Consider the following 20,009-nt stretch of genomic DNA (forward strand, 5'->3'; position numbering starts at 1 on the left):
CTTATTTCATATGAAATGGTACAATATATTCATTTGATAATAGAGGATAGGATAGTAATTCCGAAACGGCAAACCTGCCCTGCCCTGCCCTTCTAAAAGGTCAGATTTTGCTTTAAGCATTTGAAAGAATAACCAGTCTTTTCACTAGGGTCTGACTGAGCATATATAAGAGAAGTCTATAATGTGGAAGGGTGATATGATAGCTTTGAGAGGTTCATTGCCCCGGTTTGCAGAGCTTTTAATTTTCCCATGCTCAGGCTGGAGCTGGGGAGGGTGGAGCAGAGTTGACTTCTGTTTTGCTTACTAAGCATTGGGCCAGTTCATAGAAGTTGGTTAGATCTAGAATTTCTTTCCATGATTTCATTAAGCTCCTCCTTTTTTCTTCTCTGTGAATGTGTGTCTAAAAGAAAGCTATAACTTCAGGGACACACCAGAGAAATACACTGAAGATTAGAAAGACTGTGCCTATTTGCTTCTCTGTCCTGGAGCTTGAACGTCTTCCTTTAGGATCCGTGAGGGATATGAATGAAGACTCAAATGATGGCTCTTGATATCAATAACACTAATTATAATGAGGAACTCCTTGCAGCTTTTACTTTGCCTGGTGAGGTGGCATGTGTGCAGTTTGTGTCTAGTGGGGTAGAGGGAGAGGAATGTAAATTTTTGTGGAATATAATAACTGTGGTAGAAAAACCAAGTTGATGACAGAGTGGGTGGCTAGAATGGGATGGGAAGATACAGAGGAGAGGACAACAGTGTCTTAAATTTATCATCCACCCCCTTGATCTTACTTTAGATGTCTCATATAGATAGAATATGTGAAGATCTAACAGCCACAAAAGTCACAGAAATCCATTCCTTCAAGAAAATATATGCAACAGAATCCTCTGAGAGTGCACTAAAAAAAATTTATCCAGGAGTTTATAACTGCAAGGTACCTGACATACTGATCCTTAATAATAATACTAGTGTGTTCACTGGAATATATGAGGCATTTTCTAGAGTAGTTAATAATTGCCAGCAAGGGCAGTATAATTTCTGTACTACTTATTCTTTCTTAGAATTAAAAGATGTGAAGATCTAGAGGGAAAATTGCATTTAGTAAAATTTGATTGTATTTAAAGCCCAGGGTCCTTAGAAGATGAGTATCCAATATCCATAGTTAGAAGGAAGAATTGAGTGATGGAATTTGACACTATTTAACCACCGTATTTTAATAGTTTTGTTTTAAATGCCTTTGGAAATGTCCCTAATAGCCTGTCTTTATATTAGCAGCATTTGTTAAAGAAAAAGAGTGGATTCGAGGGATTCATTGTTTTCCTGCCTATGTGACTCTAGAGTCCAAGTTGTTTAGTCTCTATGTTTATAGCAAGTTTCTCAGCATATAGGAAATCTAGGCTTTTTTTGTTAAAAAAAAAAAGACTCATGGGTTCATGGAATTCATTTTATATCTGACATTTTATGATCTCTAGCAAAATAAATACATAAGAATTTTGAAATTGCTATTTCTTCCTTGAAACTTTTAATAGTTCTTGCATTTAAGTGACTAGGAATACTTCTCTAATGTTAGGTATACCTATAACTGAGCTCAGGGACATGGACATTACCAGAATATTTTGTCAATATAATTAATAATTTTGTCAAAATAGTGTGTCAAGCACTTTGTAAGACTCTTTGGGACCACATAAAACTAAAATGGGAAAATGAGCATGAAAATAGGTAAGTTAATATGAGGTCTTCCCTTATGCATCTTTAAGTGTGATAACCTCTCCATCTTAGAAGTGACTTGATGTTAAATTTGTAAGGCCTTTTGAGCTTCAGAATGATGGTTATTTATAGGAAAAATATGTCCTTTACTTTTCCATTAATTGAAACTTTAAAAAAATTTAAGCTTAAAATAATTCCTCCCATCCTTTTCGTTCTTTCATAGTCCTGTTTTCAGAAGTATATGACTTCTGACACACAGCTAAGGTTATTACATTCTTGACCTATTCTTAGTCATTTTATGTTAGATTAGTCATTAACTCCCTTGACTACTTCATCTTCAACTTTAGTTAACTATAGATTTTAAAACATACTTAAAAATTTTTTGTTATATATCTACTTTAAAAGAATAGAGTTTGATATAATCACAATAGGAAAACGACTTATTATTGTCCTAGGATATAGTGGATTTGTGCTAATGGGATTTGAAAATCAGTATATTAGTTTACTTAACACTGGTTTCAGATAATTTTACTTTTGATGTAGATATACTTTAACACTTTCTTTGTTTCAGTATTTGTGGTATTATGGTTACAGCTTTTTTTTTAAGTTGTATATCCTTTTTTCAAATAGTGCTATTTTTCTCTCTGAATAAAATAAAAATAATTTTTTTAAAGACTCTCCATGTTTCTTCCCTTTTTCAGTTGTCTGCCCAACATAAGATTTCTTAACAGCACTATTTCTTTAACTCAAGTAAAGAAAGGGATTGTGAGAAGATGCCTTCATGCTAAGATGCAGAGAATCCCAGACCATATCTCAAAAAGTTTCTCTGGCTTATAGGGATAGATTTCTTGAGCTCTATTTTCCTCTGATTTTATTACAGAGGCAGGAAATAGAAATTATTATATATTGAGTTAAGAAAAGTACTTGGCCAAATCCTGGGCCTAAATATAAAAAGTGTATTGTTAATCGTATTAATGTGGTTAAATAATTGAAATAGTAGATGGTAGAAAGGATGAAAGCCCTTCTTATAAACATTAATTCTTTGGTATTTTCTCCCTTTTTCCAGTTTTATTTTTTCCAATTTTATGACTTTTTAATGAAGAATTTTCTGTTTTAAAGTTTAAGTTTCTTAAATTATCCTCAGATACCACAAACCTAACTATGATTCTTTTATCTGTAATAATGAAGACTAGAGATTTAATATGTTCAAATAAAAAATTGATATTGAGAATTCAGTTTTTTTCCCCTTTAACACATATCAAACCTTTTGTCTGTATTGCTGACAGATATAAAACAAAATTGAGTTGAGTTTTATTTTATCTCTGAAAAGAGAGAAGAGCAGTGAAACAGTCACAGAAAACAGAAAGGGGGCAAAGAGAAAAAAATCAATCAACAAACATTTATTAAACATCAACTAACTGCCAGGTACTGTTCTAAGGACCAGGAATACTAAGAAATTAAACAGTGCCTGCTTTCATGGACTTCACATTCTACCACGGCAGACAACATGTTCATAAATGAGTTCATACAAAATTTATACAAGATAAAAAATATATATATTTTGGAGGGAGGGCACTGGAATCCAGGAAGATCAGGAAAGACTTCTTTTAGAAAATATCACTTGAGCTGAGTTTTGAAGGAAACAAGGACTTGAAAGAGGCAGAGATGAGATGGGAATGCATCTACTCATTGAGGACAGCCAATGTAAGGGTAAAGAAACAGCAGATTATGTCACATATGAGGGTCAACAAGAAGGCCCATTTGGTTGGGCTGTAAAATACTAGAAAAGGAATGATAGATGGTATTATAGTTAGAAAGGTATACCAAGGACAGGTTGTAACAGGCTGTCAAAGGTAAATAAGAATTTATATTTGACCATATAGGCCCATGTTTGTGAATCTATGGCACACATGCTCCCTCCCTCCCGTCAGAGGTAAAGGGGAGATTTGGGCAGTCTCTAAAAGGTTTGCCATCACTGCTATAGGCAATATTTGGGAATCTTTGGAGTAAGTATATTAAATAGGGAAATAGATCAGACCTACATTTACAAAAAAATTAAAAATAAAATGTAATCAAATGGCTTCCTTATAGATCCTAAAGAATTAGGAAAAAACAAAAATACCAAAGTAATCTAGCCTTGCCAAGGAGGTAAAACTACCAAACCATTTTATACCACCACCTTGTTGATCAGTGCCAATCACTTATAAATTGAGAGAAAAATAATTTAATATGTTGCCAAGGCAGACTTCTCACTGTTTGGAATATCCAAACTAGCATGAAGAATTAAGATTGTACGTAGAATCAAAGCTATAAATTGAGAAAGTGTGTTATTTCATTAATTTTAGGCCATGTTTATGTTTCTGTTCTCATAAAATGTCTGTTTAAATTGAAGTCTCCTTTGCTTATAAAGGATCAGTCATTACTCCTACTGAGTAACAGATAATGTGCTAAATTTGTCACACATAGTTGTTTAATGTGCAATATCTCACATGGTTTAGTGTGACTCAGGATTTTTAATAATAACTGTTGTCATTGTGACCTAGAGTTTGAATTAAGCCAACAAATTAACATTTCAGAAGAGTTATAATAGATAACTAATTAGCAAGTTTGCACATTGTGTTATTCCTTGTTTTCTGACATTCATCTATAGTAGGCTATAATATAACTTCCCTCAAATACAATCTAAACTCAATTGTAATTAAGGACATTTTTCATTTATTATAACCTTTTAAGATTAGAAAAATACTTGTAGGTGGCAGCTGGGTAGCTCAGTGGATTGAGAGCCAGGCCTAGAGATGGGAGGACCTAGGTTCAAATCTGGCCTAAGACACTTCCTAGCTGTGTGACCCTGGGCAACTCACTTAACTCCCATTGCCTAGCCCTTACCATAGTAATGATTCCAAGGTGGCAGGTAAGGGTTTTAAAAAAAAAGCAAAAAAAAATACTTGTAAACTTAAGCCCCCAACAAACTCAAAAAGTAAAAAGATAGAGAAACCCATTTTATGAATATGGAAAAGTGATTCATGTCTAGTTACATAATTGACTTCTGGTAAAGAAGACAGAGCAACATGTATTAGAACTTCCAAATTTTTCATTCTATGAACTACTGTGATTACTATTAAATGGTCTTATTACATCCAGATGTTTTAAATAAGTTGATCCTTTTAACTCTTCTAATTCAAACTTTCTCATTATATCTGGCAAATGAACATTAATTTTGATTTTTTTTCTCTCAGTTCTAGGAACAGACAGGGTGGAGCAGATGACCAAAACTTACAATGACATTGACATGGTCACACACCTTCTGGCTGAGGTTGGTTCACATCTTCCCATTGAATAAAGATTAGTGACTTAAGTTCATATGATCATTTTTCTTTAGCAGCAATAGGCAAACATTCCTGTTAATGCTTTAGCTTGTATCAAGTGGGTTTGTTTATAATTCAAAGTCTTGGAAAACAAAGAGCAAATGATAACTCCCTCTCTGAATCTATATTTTTTGGATGTGATGAGATATTAAAATTCAGATGGAGAATAATTAGAAATACTGTATTGAAAATTCTCTTGCTTTACCCCAGTGCCACAAAATAAAATATTTACCATAAACATATAAGTCTATCACTAACCATCTCTGAATAATTATTCTCTTATCCCTTAACTATTAGCTTTTTTGCCAACCTAGGTTTTGAGCCTCAAAACTCTTGGTCTTTAAGCATCTACCTCAATCTTATTTTCCTCATCTGTAATACATGGTAATTAGACTAGATGATTTATAAAGTATATTTCACCTTTAACTATTTTATGTCTCTTAAGTATTTGAAATAATATTGTCTTCTTTTCTGGAAACTTAAAATTATTGACCTATATAGAGCTGCCTTTTTTCCTTTCCTTTGTCTTCTCTTCTCTTCTCTCCATCTTGCCCAAGCTAATAGAGAAGTAGCTAGTCATGTGCCTATTCCCAATCCAGATAGCCACTTGCTCTCTGTTTTTTCAGTCTGGGCCATTTTAACTCACTTTAGACATCTTAGTGGCCCCTCTACTCCTGGGAACTCAACATATTGGCGTTAGACTTCATCCCAGATGCCCAGTTTTGTTTAGCCCTACTTGCACTTCAGAATTCCTAAACTCTTATGATCTGCCAGCCTCAGCCTCCCCTAGGAGCTAGAATTACGTATAGGTTTGTACTGCCATACCTCTCTCCGTATCTAATTACTGGCAATTCATTTCTGTATTTCTTTTCTGGAATATTACTAATAGTTGTGCCTCCTGGTCCTATGAATATATTCATATGTATTTTCTAGGGCCCTACAACTTTGAAGGGTTCTGGACCCCTATGTAAGATGATCAGCAGCTCTCAATCAGAAAAATTTATTTAAATTGGCATTTAGCACTATGGTCTTCATGTATTTGGTTGAAATTTTTTCCTCCTTTGTTTTCTCTGAGATTAAAGTAGAATTTGACAATTTCTAGGAATTTGCAATTATAACCCGAGCTTCTGAATTGTACTATATTAAGTAACAGTTTACTTGCCATCAAGTGAAAAGAATGTTTGATGTTTGAGCAGAGAGATCGGGACCTAGAGCTAGCAGCTCGTATTGGACAAGCTCTCTTGAAGAGAAACCATGTTCTGTCTGAACAGAATGAAACACTTGAAGAGCAGTTGGGACAAGCCTTTGATCAAGTGAGTGATTTCCCTGCTGAAATGAGCCCATCACCCAAGTGGTACCCTCTTGGGGATGTATTTTACCTGCATTATAGTGAATACAGTGGTGGAAGGAAGTATTTTGAAGGGAATCTATTATGGGTTTATACTCTTTTGAATAATATTAAAAGTAAGAGATGCTTCTGTGTTCTGCTGATGGCCATAGCAAAACTGTTTAAGCAGCAGGTTGAATATATGGGAATGAACTACTATATATTACCCCTGGGATTACTTGGGTTTGTATAGGAGCCCTAGAAATGTTTTGGGTAATGCTTTTACATAAACAATATTCTGTGGGAAAGAAAGGCCTCCTAAATATGATGTAATGCTTAGCATTCTACTCTTAAAAATCTTTCTCTTATCTATAATAAACAGAGCTGTGTGAAGCTGCCCAGCCTGGCGCCACCTGATTGATTCATTCACTTCATCATTTTGGACCCTAACAAGCACAGATCTTGCATTAGTATATAAGGGATCTGTAATGTTATCAGTGATGCTGGTACTCCCATTATCACATAGATCACAACCTATACTATATCACTTAGGATGTAGGTAGGGTGAACCTTGGGAAATGTGGCTGCCTCATGCCCAAAGCTTTGCTGACTTGGTGTGGAACCTACCAGACCTTACCATCTACTAACATATCCTCTGACATCCCAGATTCATTTCTATGCCTTATTGGCACAGAGAAAAGCTTTAATAGAAGATATAAACTATTAGAATGCTTGTATTATTGAAACTTTAAAACTACATTGTAGCAAAAAAGTTTCAAAATTTGTAGCTTGAGGAAAACTAAGTGAAGTTTTTACAACTTTTGATCTTTCATAACAGTCAGGAAGGCATAACTTTTAGTGTTGTCTCAGTTTAAACCAAGGTACAGTTCTCAAAATTCAGAGGCCATGTTGCCTGTTGTATAAAGTATAGAATATGAAGCATATTTGGTCACTCAGACACCTTTTATATTTAGGTTAATCAACTGCAGCATGAGTTGTCTAAGAAAGATGAATTACTTCGAATTGTCTCCATTGCTTCTGAAGAGAGTGAAACTGATTCCAGCTGTTCTACACCACTTAAATTCAATGAATCCTTCAGCCTATCTCAAGGTCTGTTGCAGCTGGACATGCTACAAGAAAAACTCAAGGAACTGGAGGAAGAGAATTTGGCTCTCCGATCTAAGGTAACCAAATCCTCTAAAATCCTCTCTTTCTTCATAGTGCATGTTTTATTTGGGGTGTGGGGGAGGACAGGAAAGAAAGATGTGGTAAGTTTAGAGTAGAAGTTCTTAGCCTGGTGTACATGAACTAGTTTTTTTAATGCTTGTAAAATATTTTGATAACTGCATGACTGATTTACTTTATAATCTTGTGTGTTTCATTTTATTAATTCATTTTCTTTCTTTTTAAAAATTGTTATTGTCATGCAAAACATACTTCCATATTGGTCATTGTTGTAAGAGCAAACTTATACATAACCAAAACCCCAAAATAAAACCATAAATGCACTGATATGAAGGATGACTCCAACAGTTATTTCTCTGGAGGAAGATAGCTTTCCCCTTCAGAAGTCTTTCAGGATTGTCCCAGATCATTGCATTCTGTTCATTCATTTTCAAAACATTGTTCTAAAAAGGACACATAGACTTCACCAGACTTCCAAAGGAAATCAGTAGCACAAAAGCAGTAAAGAATCCCTGGTTTAGAATGTCCTTAAGATATACCTTAAGGTTGTACCACCCTTGCCTACCTTTGCATTCCACACAGTACTAAATTTAAACTGTTTAAAGGGGAGAAGTTATCAAACTTTATGAGAAAGGAAGTTTAGAAAATTCTTTAGAAATCCTTTTGTAGACCATTTCACTAAACCAACTTTGAAAGTATGAACTATAGCTTTAGTCTTAATTATACTTGAAACACACACCCTTATTCTGAGTGCTTGCTTTTTTCCCATACCACTCATTGGGTGGTATTTGTGGAATTGTGTTATTAACTACTTCTTCTCCATCCAGAAGATCTAACTTAAGCAGTATTTTCAGTGTATTGGGATTTATTCCCTTAAGTCATAATACAAAGCAGGATCCTAGTGAAAAGAGCTCTTTGTGTGGAGTCAGAAGACCTGAGTTTGAATCCCCATCCTGCTGCTTCCTACCTAAGTCACCCTGGGCTGTTTAATCTCCCTGGGTCTTACTCAATTCTATTCTGTCAAGTGAAAGAGTTGGATTATTTTGACATCTTGTAAATCTATGATTCTGTTGTCCTTAAGTCTGATAGCTTGTGATTCTCCCTCACTGACTTTTCTTCCTCTTATTACCTAAAAGGAGGTAGGTATATTCTGTAAGATCCTTACCCTTTCCCTCCCTTCAGTGAGCTCAGTGTTCTATTCCCATGCCTTTAGCTCATCACTGCTTTGCCTTAACCTTTTTCCCTAACTAGAGGCCTCCTTTTCCTACCCTCATCACCTCCAGTTCTGCATATCCTGGTGAGTGAGTTAACATCAGCTATGCCTTATCTAAACATGTTTGTCTCCCTCAGTGTTCTCTCTTTTAAAGTATGTTAAGTTAGGACTGTGGGAAGAGGGAAGGGTCTCTTTTCACAGTAGGTGCTTAAATGTGTATGGAATTTTCATCATTCAAACAGCAGGCACTGTGTGGCAATTATGCAGAAGATGCTAAAAAATAAAAACAAAAATAAATCAGGGGCAACTGGGTGGCTCAGTAGAGTGAGTCAGACCTAGAGACAGGAGGTCCTAGGTTCAAATCTAGCCTCAGACACTTCCTAGCTGTGTGACCCTGGGGAAGTCACTTAACCCCCATTGCTTAGCCCATATCACTCTTCTGCCTTGGAACCAATACACAGTATCTATTCTAAGATGGAAAGTAAAGGCTCTAAATAAATGAATGAATGAATGTTAATCAATCTGGTCTTCTCCTCAAAGAGTTTACATTCTACTGTATGAGCCAATGCAAATTATACAAGGTAAATGCAAAGCCTTGAGGTAGGGAAGAGGGGAGAGGAGAACAGTCATAACTGGGGGAATCAGGAAAGGTTTTTTGTAAGGGGCTTGTGATCTGATCCTTTAAAAAGGATAGTCATTTGGAGAGGTAGAGGGATGAAGGTAATGCATTGCAGTCATAGGGGACAGCTCATATAAGTCATGGAGGCAAGGAGATAAAAGGTAACATAGGAAGTAATGGTAAGTAGATCCTTTAAGCTGGAACACAGGGTTAATGAGGGAAAGAAATGTGAGATAATAGATTGGGACTGAACTATGAAGTGCCTTAAATGCCAGCCAGAAGAGTTTGTACAAAATTCTAAAGGCAATGAGCAAGACAGTGACATGATTAAACACTTTAGGAATATCAGTTTGGACACTCTGTGAAGAATGTGTTGGTTAAGAAAATCCTGGTAATGTGGAGACAAACTAAAAGGCTTTTGCTAGAAGGCAAGAGTCGATAAGAGAAAGAAGCATATGGGTCTTGGAAGTGGAATTGACAAAATTTAGCAACTGATTGGAGGATATGAGGTGTGAGGGGGTGAAGAATGCTACTCTGGGTGACTTGAAGGATAAGGATGTCCTTGAAGGAAATGAGAACTTTAGGAAGAAGGATGTATTTTAGAAAAAAAGATAATGAGTTCTGCTTAGACATGTTGAGCTGGATGTGCTGCTTCAGTATGCACTTGGAAATATTTTTGGCAGCTGATTTGCAGGACAACAGCTTAGGAGATGGACTGGAACTGGATAAATAGATTTGAGGTTCATGTGTATAAAGATGATAATGAATTCTTAGTAGCTGAAAAGATCACCAAGAAAAAAGAGGGTTTTCTTTAGGTGGTGGAACATGGATAGTCCAGTAAAAGAGAGAGGAGCAGTCAGACAGATAGAAGGAGAATCAAGAGAAAAAGGAGTCACAAAGGAGTATCCAAGAGCATAGCATGATTAACAGTACCGCAGAAGTCTAGAAGAATGAAATTAAAAGAATGCCTCCAACTTAGCATTTAGCAAGTAGTACTAGTCGAATGTTGAGGTTGTCCATGTTGGAACAGTTGATTAAAAAATGAGTGCAAATAGAGGAAGTGGAGATAATAGGTGTAGGGATTTGGTTGTGAAAAGACCATATTAGTGTCAAGCGAAGATTTTTTAGGATGGGGAAGACTTGAGAAAGTATAGAGGGACTGAAGAATAGAGGAGGGAGAGGTGAAAGCAAATAAGGGAGCAAGTGCCTAGAAAAGACCCAAAGGCATTGAGGGTGGACCTTGATCTTCTTTGTCAGACAGAGAGTCAGAGTTGGTGAGAACAGTGGGTGATGGCAAAGTGTGTCTGTCATTTGTGACCTAGCACAATTTCTGCTGTAAGTTATTAATATGCTAGTTAATGCTCCAAATTTTCACCCAGAGGAGTGAGTAGGAATTTGGGTCCCAAACCTAGACTGTTTCATTTTGTAGACATTTGTATTTTATTTTTTAATTTCCTACCATCCTGCTAATCAGTTGCTCAGAAGGATTGCAATAAAAATTCCTTTCATAATTTTTGCCTTGTAGAACTAGAATACTTTATGTTGCATGTTATCTTGGTTTTCATCTTTCTAGTCCATATTGGTCTGTTTTATATAGAGTCTTAGTCGTGACACCATCTTTTCTTCATTCACTTTTCTCTCTCACCTACTTCTGAACAACAACAACAAAAATTTATTGCATCCTTGGTATGTGTATGTTTCGAGCGCCCTCAGGCTTATATATTACCTGAGTCAGTCTGATTGCATGGGAAGTAAGTATCAAGTTATTTTTAGTTTGCCTTGATAAAAGTTTGGTGTATTATTATCAGATACTTTAGCTCTCCAGTTGTGTAGTTTTATTAATATATTTCATGAACTTGAATATCTTCATATCTCAGATGAAATATAAAGGTTGTTTCACTAACTCATACTTCATATTATTAAAGAATTAAAATACATTTCTATTATAGAACTAACTTCTTCTTTTTCCTATTGAAGGCTTGTGACATAAAGACTGAAACAATTACTTATGAAGAGAAGGAACAGCAACTTGTCAATGACTGTGTTAAAGAACTCCGTGAGTATTAGTGTTCCATTCTTTCAAGTTATTCCAAGTATAGACAATTTAAGGCCTATTAATAGGACACTTATTCCCTCTTTCATTAATCATCTACTGTGTATAAAACACTAAATAGAGTATGAGAGGTACAAAGGCAAAAATGAAGTAGTCCCTATCTCTAAGAAGCTTACATTTTGTGTTTCATAAGGCTCAAATTTGTAATTGGCTAAATTTCAATTTAAAAGTCAAATTGAAGATTTCCCTGAGAACATTTCAGCCAGTAGTTTGAAGAAGTACATTTGAATATCTTAGTATATATCCTCAGTTTTCTTGATTAAATGAGAAAGGTTGACTAGGGTTCTTATGATTCTGTGGCTATAAAGATCTATAATGTGAAATAATGCACCAAATTTGATTTTCAAATATTAAACTTCATATGTACCTAGCTGTTGTGTCTGACTCGTTGTGACCCCATTTGGGATTTTCTTGGGGAAGATACAAGAGTGGTTTTTCATTTCCTTCTCTAGCTCATTTTACTGATGAGAAAACAGATTACTGGGAAACAATCTTCTGAGCAAAACTGACTTTATTGTGAGAACTGTAAATTATAGACTCGGGTTCTCAAGACACTCCCAGCATGATCTGAGATGTAGAGCTTTTAAAAAATTTTTAATTAAGAAAAAAACAATTTTTAAACCCTTACCGTCTGCCTTAGAATCAATACCATGTATTGGTTCCAAAGCAGAAAAGTGGTAAGGGCTAGGCAATGGGGGTTAAGTGACTTACCCAGGGTCACAAACTAAGAAGTGTCTGAGGTCACATTTTAAACCAGGACCTCCCATCTCTAGGCCTGGCTTTCAATCCACTAAGCTATCCAGCTGCCCCCAGATGCAGAGCTTTTTAATTGACAAGTAGTTATACCGTAGGCAAAAAAGCCAGATTATACACATTCACTCCAGAAGGGGTCAGCCAAGCTGGATCTTCTTTCCCCTGGTGGGGAATCTTCAAGATAGGGCAGCCCATCCATTCTTCTGTAAAATAGCAGCTTACGTAGCTGCTGTTCTATATATATTGACATAGAGGCAGAGCCAAGATGGTGGCTTAGTAGTAGCTAAAGCTGGAACCACTCTGATAATCCTTCTAAGCCATATATATTGATATAAAGACAGCCAAGTTTATTCTGTAGCTAAATAGAATAATATAAACTCACCATCCTTAGATACTCCTGGATATAATCTAGGATAGTGAAGGCATATGCAAATTCCCCTTGGCAAGGTTCTGTAGGGAATTTTCCATCTTACTTTTACTAACACTAGGATTATTGATTACTGATGTATGAATTAATACAAGACTAATCGGTCAGTAACTTTTATCATTAAGTACAACATATCACTAATATATTGATTATCTAATGGGGTTACATGGAGAAGATATACAGCTATAAAGAGACATTAAATAATGAATATTGAAGTGATCCTTTTATAAGAAGCAAATGGGGTTGAGTGAGTTGGCCAGATTTGAACTCAGGAAGATGAGTCTTTCTGACTCCAGGCCCAGCATTCTATCCATTGCATTATTTACATCAGACCTATATTGCTATAAGTAATACCAAAGTACACCAACTGAAATTGTGTGGGGGAATAAAGGCTGTGAGCATGTCACACCAGAGAAGGAAAAAGGAGCATTTTCCAAGACAGAAGGTAAGGGTTTAAAATAAATAAATATCTGCCCTTGAAATGAAAGGGATATCCATTAAATCACTGCCCATTCAGTGTAAACTAAAAGGGCATCAGGCATCTGAATTGTACATTATTGCTCAGTGGTTGGACCAAGAAATTCTATTTGTTTTCCTGGTTGCCTCATATCTATAAGAAACGTTCTTTTAATTACATCTAACTCTCAGGTGAAACCAATGCACAGATGTCCAGGATGACAGAGGAGTTATCAGGGAAGAGTGATGAACTGATTCGATACCAGGAAGAAATCTCCTCCCTTCTGTCTCAGATAGTTGACCTTCAGCACAAACTGAAAGAAGTAGGTTGAAAGGAGCCAGTCACCCTCCCATTGGCTCACAAAGTATTCTAAACCCGTCCTCCCTTACCTGGGTCATGTCTTTCACACCTGCCTCTCCCCAGCGGGCCAGGCCCTCGTCATAAGGGCTTCCTTATTAGTCCGGTCTATCCAGTGCACTGCTGCTAGTTCAGTCTTCGTGATGTCCATCTCTTCCTGAATCATTCCCTGCCAGCAATCTCCCGGCTTCTTCCTTGTCTACCAGGGAAAGTTGTCTGCTTAGCCTAGAACTGGAGAGTTATGGGAATGGCTCCAGTCTGCCTCCAACCTTACCTTTTCTGCCTCAGCACCATTGTCTACCTCATTGTCTGTGTCTATAATACAACTACCTCATCCTACCTCCAAAACTTTCTTTGGAAAAAGGAATAACAATATTCACCTAACTCAATAGGCTGCCATGGAACCTATTTGTAAATAATGCTTACAGTTTCCTGAACACCTTGGAGAAGAAATAGTTTTTGTTGCTATCAGACTTTTGTAGACTTCTATAATTATTTTATAAGTCAATATTTTAATATTCAATTCAATATCATAATTAGACTTTTATAAAGTTGACATTTTGGGAGTCCCTATTATATCAGAATTCCTTCTATCATGTGCTTCCTCCAACAAAAAGAATAATAATAATAACATTAATTTTTTTTAAATATTGTATTAGCATGTGATTGAAAAAGAGGAACTGAGGCTTCACCTACAAGCTTCCAAAGATGCCCAAAGACAGCTGACAATGGAGGTAATTTGTTTTCTTGCCTTTTTGTGTGTCTTTCTTTTTCTAGTAAATGGAAAGTTTGTTAATGCTTTAGTGCTTTTTATAAAGAATTATATATTTAGAAAAATAGAGAAAAGCAATGATTTTTAAAAAATTTTAGCAGGAGAGATCTATGGATTATTATTTGCCTGTTCTATGAACAAAAAATCTTGAATTTTGTGGAATTCTTCATCAAAAACAGATTTTCAGTACAACTTGAATGACCACTTAACAAGCAAGATAGTTTCTTTTACATAGGGTTAATAATCTCAGATGAGCATGGCAAAGTTTGTTGTCATAAAGAAGCCTAGTTTCTCAGTATATTATTTGAAAACAGCAATAGAAACACCAAAAAGAAACGAAACTACCAGAAACCCTCAGAAGTTGAAAAAAAATCATAGAAGTGAGGGATTCGGTGATCTCTCATCAGTAATCCTATGAAAAAGAAGATGGCTGGTACATGGTGCTCCAGCTGGTTTTTCCCAGAGTCAGAGTTTCTGGAAGGACATGGAGGTGTGAGGAGAATGCCATGAGGGAAAAGCAGGCATGAGTGTCTTGAACTGGTATTGTGTGAGAGCATTTCGGGGCAGCTAGGTGGCACAGTGGTGAAGAGTGCTTAGAGTCAGGAAGATCCGAGTCCAAATCCTGCTCAAACGTTTCTCAACCTCAATTTCCTCATCTATAAAATGGTGGTAACAATTGCAACTACGTCCCAGGGCTGTTATGAGGATCTAGTTAGATAAAATATGTATAGGATTTTGAAAACCATAACATGGTACATAAATGTTAACTATAATTATTATTGTCATTATTTCTACAAAAAAAAAAATAAGAAAAGACATATAAAACTAGAATATGATATGCTAACAATTAAGAGAGATTAGAAGGGGCAGCTAGGTGGCTCAATGGATAGAGAGCCAGACTTAGAGACAGGAGATCCTGGGTTCAAATATGGCCTCAAGACACTTACTGTATGACCCTGGGCTAGTCTTTGCTCTTCTGCTTTGGAACCAAAACACAATATTGACTCTTAAGATGGAAGGTAGGGGACAGCTGGGTGCTCGGTGGATTGAGAGTCAGGCCTAGAGATGGGAGGTCCTAGGTTCAAATCTAGCCTCAGAGACTTCCTAGTTGGGTGACCCTGGGCAAGTCACTTGACCCCCATTGCCTAGTCCTTACCATTCTTCTGCCTTGGAACCAATACACAGTATTGATTCCAAGATGGAAGGTAAGGGTTTAAAAACAAACAAACAAAAAAGATAGAAGGTAAAGGTTTCAGAGAGAGAGAGAGAGAGAGAGGATTTATTTTAGAATCATCTTTATTAAAACAGCTATACAATCTTTTAAAAAAAGACTTAAAATCAAGTGTAAAAATTAAAATTAGTCTCAATAAATAAAAATATTATATTTTAAGGAATTTATTAATGACCATTAGAAATCAAGGAATAAAGAGGATACAAAATAAAGACCATGTGCCCATGACTGATCAGCCAGTTCAAACGCCCACCTTAACACCATCAAACTCGGGACAGGAAGTAAAGAGGCAGGACCCTCCACATCCCTGCCTAATATCCCCTGTCTACAGGAAGTACATAATGACGGGAAGTTGGTGGGCTCCCAGGAAATGTGGTTCTTTTTTAAGTAACAGATTTTCAATTATACACAAGATGATTTTTAAGAGATAGTTTATAAGAGAATAGGGATCATCAATAAATACTTTTCAACTGCAAATAATGATGATCTCTCAATCAAATCACTAATAATTAAACTTAATTAATAAATTTAAAAGATTAGTACTGTTTTGATTAATTATTGAAGAACCCATTAGCACTTGGAAAGAAGGGATTAATGTTGATCTTCACAGATAAATGAGTTAAGATAGTGGTTAAGAGAAGAGACATGAGACATGAGCTTTTGCAAAACTTAATAATATAAAACTTGTGGACTTCTCTATGTGAGTCTGGGAGAAATGTAGGAGAGTGTATTCCTTCTTTCAGAAGATCCTTTTGCTTTAATGATACTGCTTTAAAAATATCTCCCGGTGGCTAGGGAAAATGACCAAAGAATCCCATGTTCTCCAACTATGCAAAAATTCATGTATGCATTGTATTAGTTTCTTTGTTCAGATCTCTGATTTCAGAGGACTGCCAAAGGATTAAAGAAATAAATATTTAGGCAAAACAGTTAAAAGACCAATCCAATTTTCTAAGGTTTCTCATAATGTACCAGTCTATTGAATATGCTTTCAAATGTATAAGCTCTCTCACATCATCTGTGTGACCCTAAGCAAATCCCTCATGCAAAAATGTGAATAATAATCCTTGCTACCTACCTTGGAGTGAAAAAGATTTTGCAAACCATAAAGCATTATAGAAATACAAGCTTTTGTTATTCGTTTATGTAGTGTATGTGAATTAATTATGCCTCTAAAAGATAAATTCAATAGAAAATGCATTTTGCTCTCAGTTAACTAGTTATTAACTGTCTACCTTCTTTGAGGCACTATTTAAGTAGACCTATTTAGCCATAAAGAATGATTCTCAACCAGGGAAGTAAATCTTTTGTTTAGAAAGATTAAGTACCTGAAAGTAAGGTAAAAACTAATTATTTTTTTAAACCCTTACCTTCTGTCTTAGAATCAATACTACGTATTAGTTACAAGACAGAAAAGTGGTAAGGTCTAGGCAATGGGGGTTAAGTGACTTGCCCAGGGTCACACAGCTAGGAAGTGTCTGAGGCTAGATTTGAACCCAGGACCTCCCATCTCTTGGCCTGGCTCTCAACCCACTGAGATACCCAGCTGCCCTCTAAAAACTAATTCTTTAATATTTGGAAAACTCACAAATACTCTATGAATATGACTCATAGTTAGCCTGTTTACTTCTTGATATTCAAATAGGATGACAAATTTGATGATCAAATGAGATACTTTGCAAACTTTAAGACATTATATAACTGTACCATCATTATTCCTCTAGATTATAAATTTAAATTTCAGGGTAGAAGCAGTTGTTTCTAATTGTCTCTAGCAAGGATATACTTGAGCATTTCAGGAAGATACTGACAGCTATACTGGAAAAAAGTCCATTGCTTCCTGGAGAAAGCTTGCTGACTAGTTGAAAACTTTTAATTGTTGTTCAGAAAAGGTAGTAAGTAAGCTGTATTGATTATTCCTCTCTGGTCTTTCAGCTGCATGAGTTACAGGATCGGAATGCTGAGTGTCTGGGAATGCTACATGAATCCCAAGAAGAAGTAAAGGAACTCCGGAGTAGATCCAGCCCTGCAGCACATGTATATGGCCCCCAACAGTGTGGAGCATTTTCTGCGGTAAGAAAACCAAAGGCTGTACATAGTATTAACGGGGAAAAAAGTTTTGAACTACATGTGGTTTAAGCTGTGATACCATTAGGACAGTTAGTCAACAATCAGTCAGTGAACATTTATTAAACACTACTATGTGCCAGGCACTGTACCTGGGAATCCAAATAGAAAAACAGTCTCTGCTCTTAGGGAACCCAACATTGAATGAGAAAGGGCAGCCTGAGGGATAAGGACCAACCCTGATCTCCAGGAAGGTCTTAGAAGAGAAAGTCCAAATGCAGCCCAGAGAGGAAGGAGATGTGACTGTGCTTGGCACCTCCTTTAAATGGAGGTTCTTGGAGGAACCGTCCCATCAGTGGAAGAGCATCTTCCACTCTGTATGTCTCAAAGGCTGCCATGGGCCTCTGATTGTGGGACTAAAGCACCATGGGAGAAGTCCAGGGTGCAGCCTAGAGAAGAAGAAACATTTTCTTCCTATGAGGAAGCAGTTTTAATGGTCATTTGAGGTAGATGGAATTATGCGATTGAAATGCTTATGTTTTTCATCATTTTATTTGTCCTGTACCATGAAGTCTTGGAGCTCCTTTGAAGCATGTGCCCCACCATTTTCCCTGCTTCAGCTTTCCCAGTAAATCTTGAGCTGGGGCCCTTTGGTGAGGAAAAGGAAGAGGGGGAGGAGGGAGAGATGAAGTTTGTGAGTAAGGAGGAGGGTCATGTAGGACCTGTTGCCTCTCAAAAGGAGTTTCATTACCTCCTGTAGCAAACTGTTCCTCAAATGTTTTCCTTGTAGTTGAAATAAAACTACAACTTCTGTGGTAAAGAGAGCACAATTCATTTTCTGTGAGGTTGTCTTCCATCATCCTCCACCCTGAGGTCCTCTCCAGGCAAAACATTCTTTTGGTGTGTCCTTGTGATGCCCCAGGCAGAAGCCAGACCCTTTCCTGGTTATTGTGCTCTGTACCAATCCCAGTTTGGCCCTGCCCCCTTTAAAGCTAGCAGCCAGAACTGAGCAAAATACTCCAAATGGTGGCTGACAAAGCTGAGTGCAGCAGCAAGACTCTCACCTCCCTTATTCAGGATGCTGTTGTTTCTCTTTATTGATGTAGCCTAAGCACACTTGAGCCCTGTGGTTGCTATTCCATTTTCTTTTGGCTTGTGTTGAGCTTTCAGTCCACAAAATGAAAGTGTCCTCCAGTCTTTTTCATAGGGATTGTCATTTATCTCCCATTTCCTGTTTTGTGTGTGTGCGCTTGTCTTTTTATTGTAAATTTGGTCCACATTTTTAGTCTGTTAAGACCTTTTTAGGATCCTCATTCTGTCATCTAGCTTATTAACTATTCATCTTAACTTTATATCTTCTAAAAGATGCCATCATCTATATAACATAATTATTGAGCAGAACAGACCTGAGGATAGAGGCCTGTGGGACTCTACTAGATACCTCTCTCTAGATCGGTATTGACTAGTTCCAGATGAACTTGACTGTGCTATTATCTAGCCCACATTTCCCTATCTTGTCCAAAAGTTTTTGCATTAGAGATTTTGCTATATTTCCTCCTGAACTCCAGGTATTCTATAGGCTAGCCATCATACCACCCACCTCCTGACAGAGAAGTAATGAATTTATGGTGTAAATTGAGCATACCTTTTGAACATTTTGGATCTTTTTTTTTACTTTTTGGATCAGTGTAGGATTTGTTTGGTTTGACTACACATGTTTGTAAAAGTTTTGTTTTGTATTTTTCAGTGTAGAAGACAAGAGGTAGAGAAAATAGTTTTTTGATATTTGGGGAGAAAAAAAATAAAGGAAAAAACAGATGTTACCAATAATAGTGATGGACAAATCACAGCTTTTAAGTTCTTTCAGTATACTAGGATGTAGTCAGACCTGTGAATTCACCCCAAGCAGCAGACCCAGCCCCTTGATCTTTGCCCCAAATATAACTTAAGAAAGCCTTTTCATTGTTAGCATTTTCCATTAACTTCAACTCATTCTGGCTTTTGTTATCCCTGCCATTATGCTTACAGGACCATGTCATTCTTTTGAATTAGTTCTGAATTACCTTAATTACATTTTCCATGCATGCCCAGAATTGGTTGCTGAACTCCCTCTTCAACCACATTAATGTCTTTAAATTGACGTCAGAATCATTTACATTTATGTCACTAGAATTTTATTCTTGAGCACACCATCCCTCTTCACCTGATTTGCCATATGGAGTATGAGGATATGTTATCCTCCTTATCCTTTCTCAAAACTCTTTTGAAATAACTTTTCATATCTAAGATGCATGGCAGACCATACCTAGATTTCCCTCTTCTGGATTTCTCCTCCTCCTCTCCTAGCCCTGAGTTGGATGGTCATTTCCTTCCAAGGATCCATCATTGCTACTTTGGAAGCCAATTCTTTGATTGG

The 20,009-nt window shown here is 36.6% G+C and overlaps 1 protein-coding gene across 5 annotated transcripts in view; it reads left to right on the forward strand.

The window, feature by feature from the left end:
* The window catches only part of TRAK2 (trafficking kinesin protein 2), an 82,883-nt gene that overhangs the window by 47,023 nt on the left and 15,851 nt on the right, over nt 1-20,009 (forward strand). For all 5 annotated transcript variants that reach the window (XM_007501612.3, XM_056807171.1, XM_003341841.4 and 2 more), the window contains 7 exons: nt 4,944-5,020; nt 6,269-6,385; nt 7,374-7,583; nt 11,394-11,472; nt 13,358-13,488; nt 14,183-14,257; nt 17,462-17,599. In XM_007501612.3, coding sequence (XP_007501674.2) covers nt 4,944-5,020; nt 6,269-6,385; nt 7,374-7,583; nt 11,394-11,472; nt 13,358-13,488; nt 14,183-14,257; nt 17,462-17,599 — 827 coding nt within the window. The remainder of the gene's footprint in view (nt 1-4,943; nt 5,021-6,268; nt 6,386-7,373; nt 7,584-11,393; nt 11,473-13,357; nt 13,489-14,182; nt 14,258-17,461; nt 17,600-20,009) is intronic.

Source organism: Monodelphis domestica, chromosome 8 (assembly GCF_027887165.1).
Source record: "Monodelphis domestica isolate mMonDom1 chromosome 8, mMonDom1.pri, whole genome shotgun sequence".
NCBI lineage: Eukaryota > Metazoa > Chordata > Mammalia > Didelphimorphia > Didelphidae > Monodelphis > Monodelphis domestica.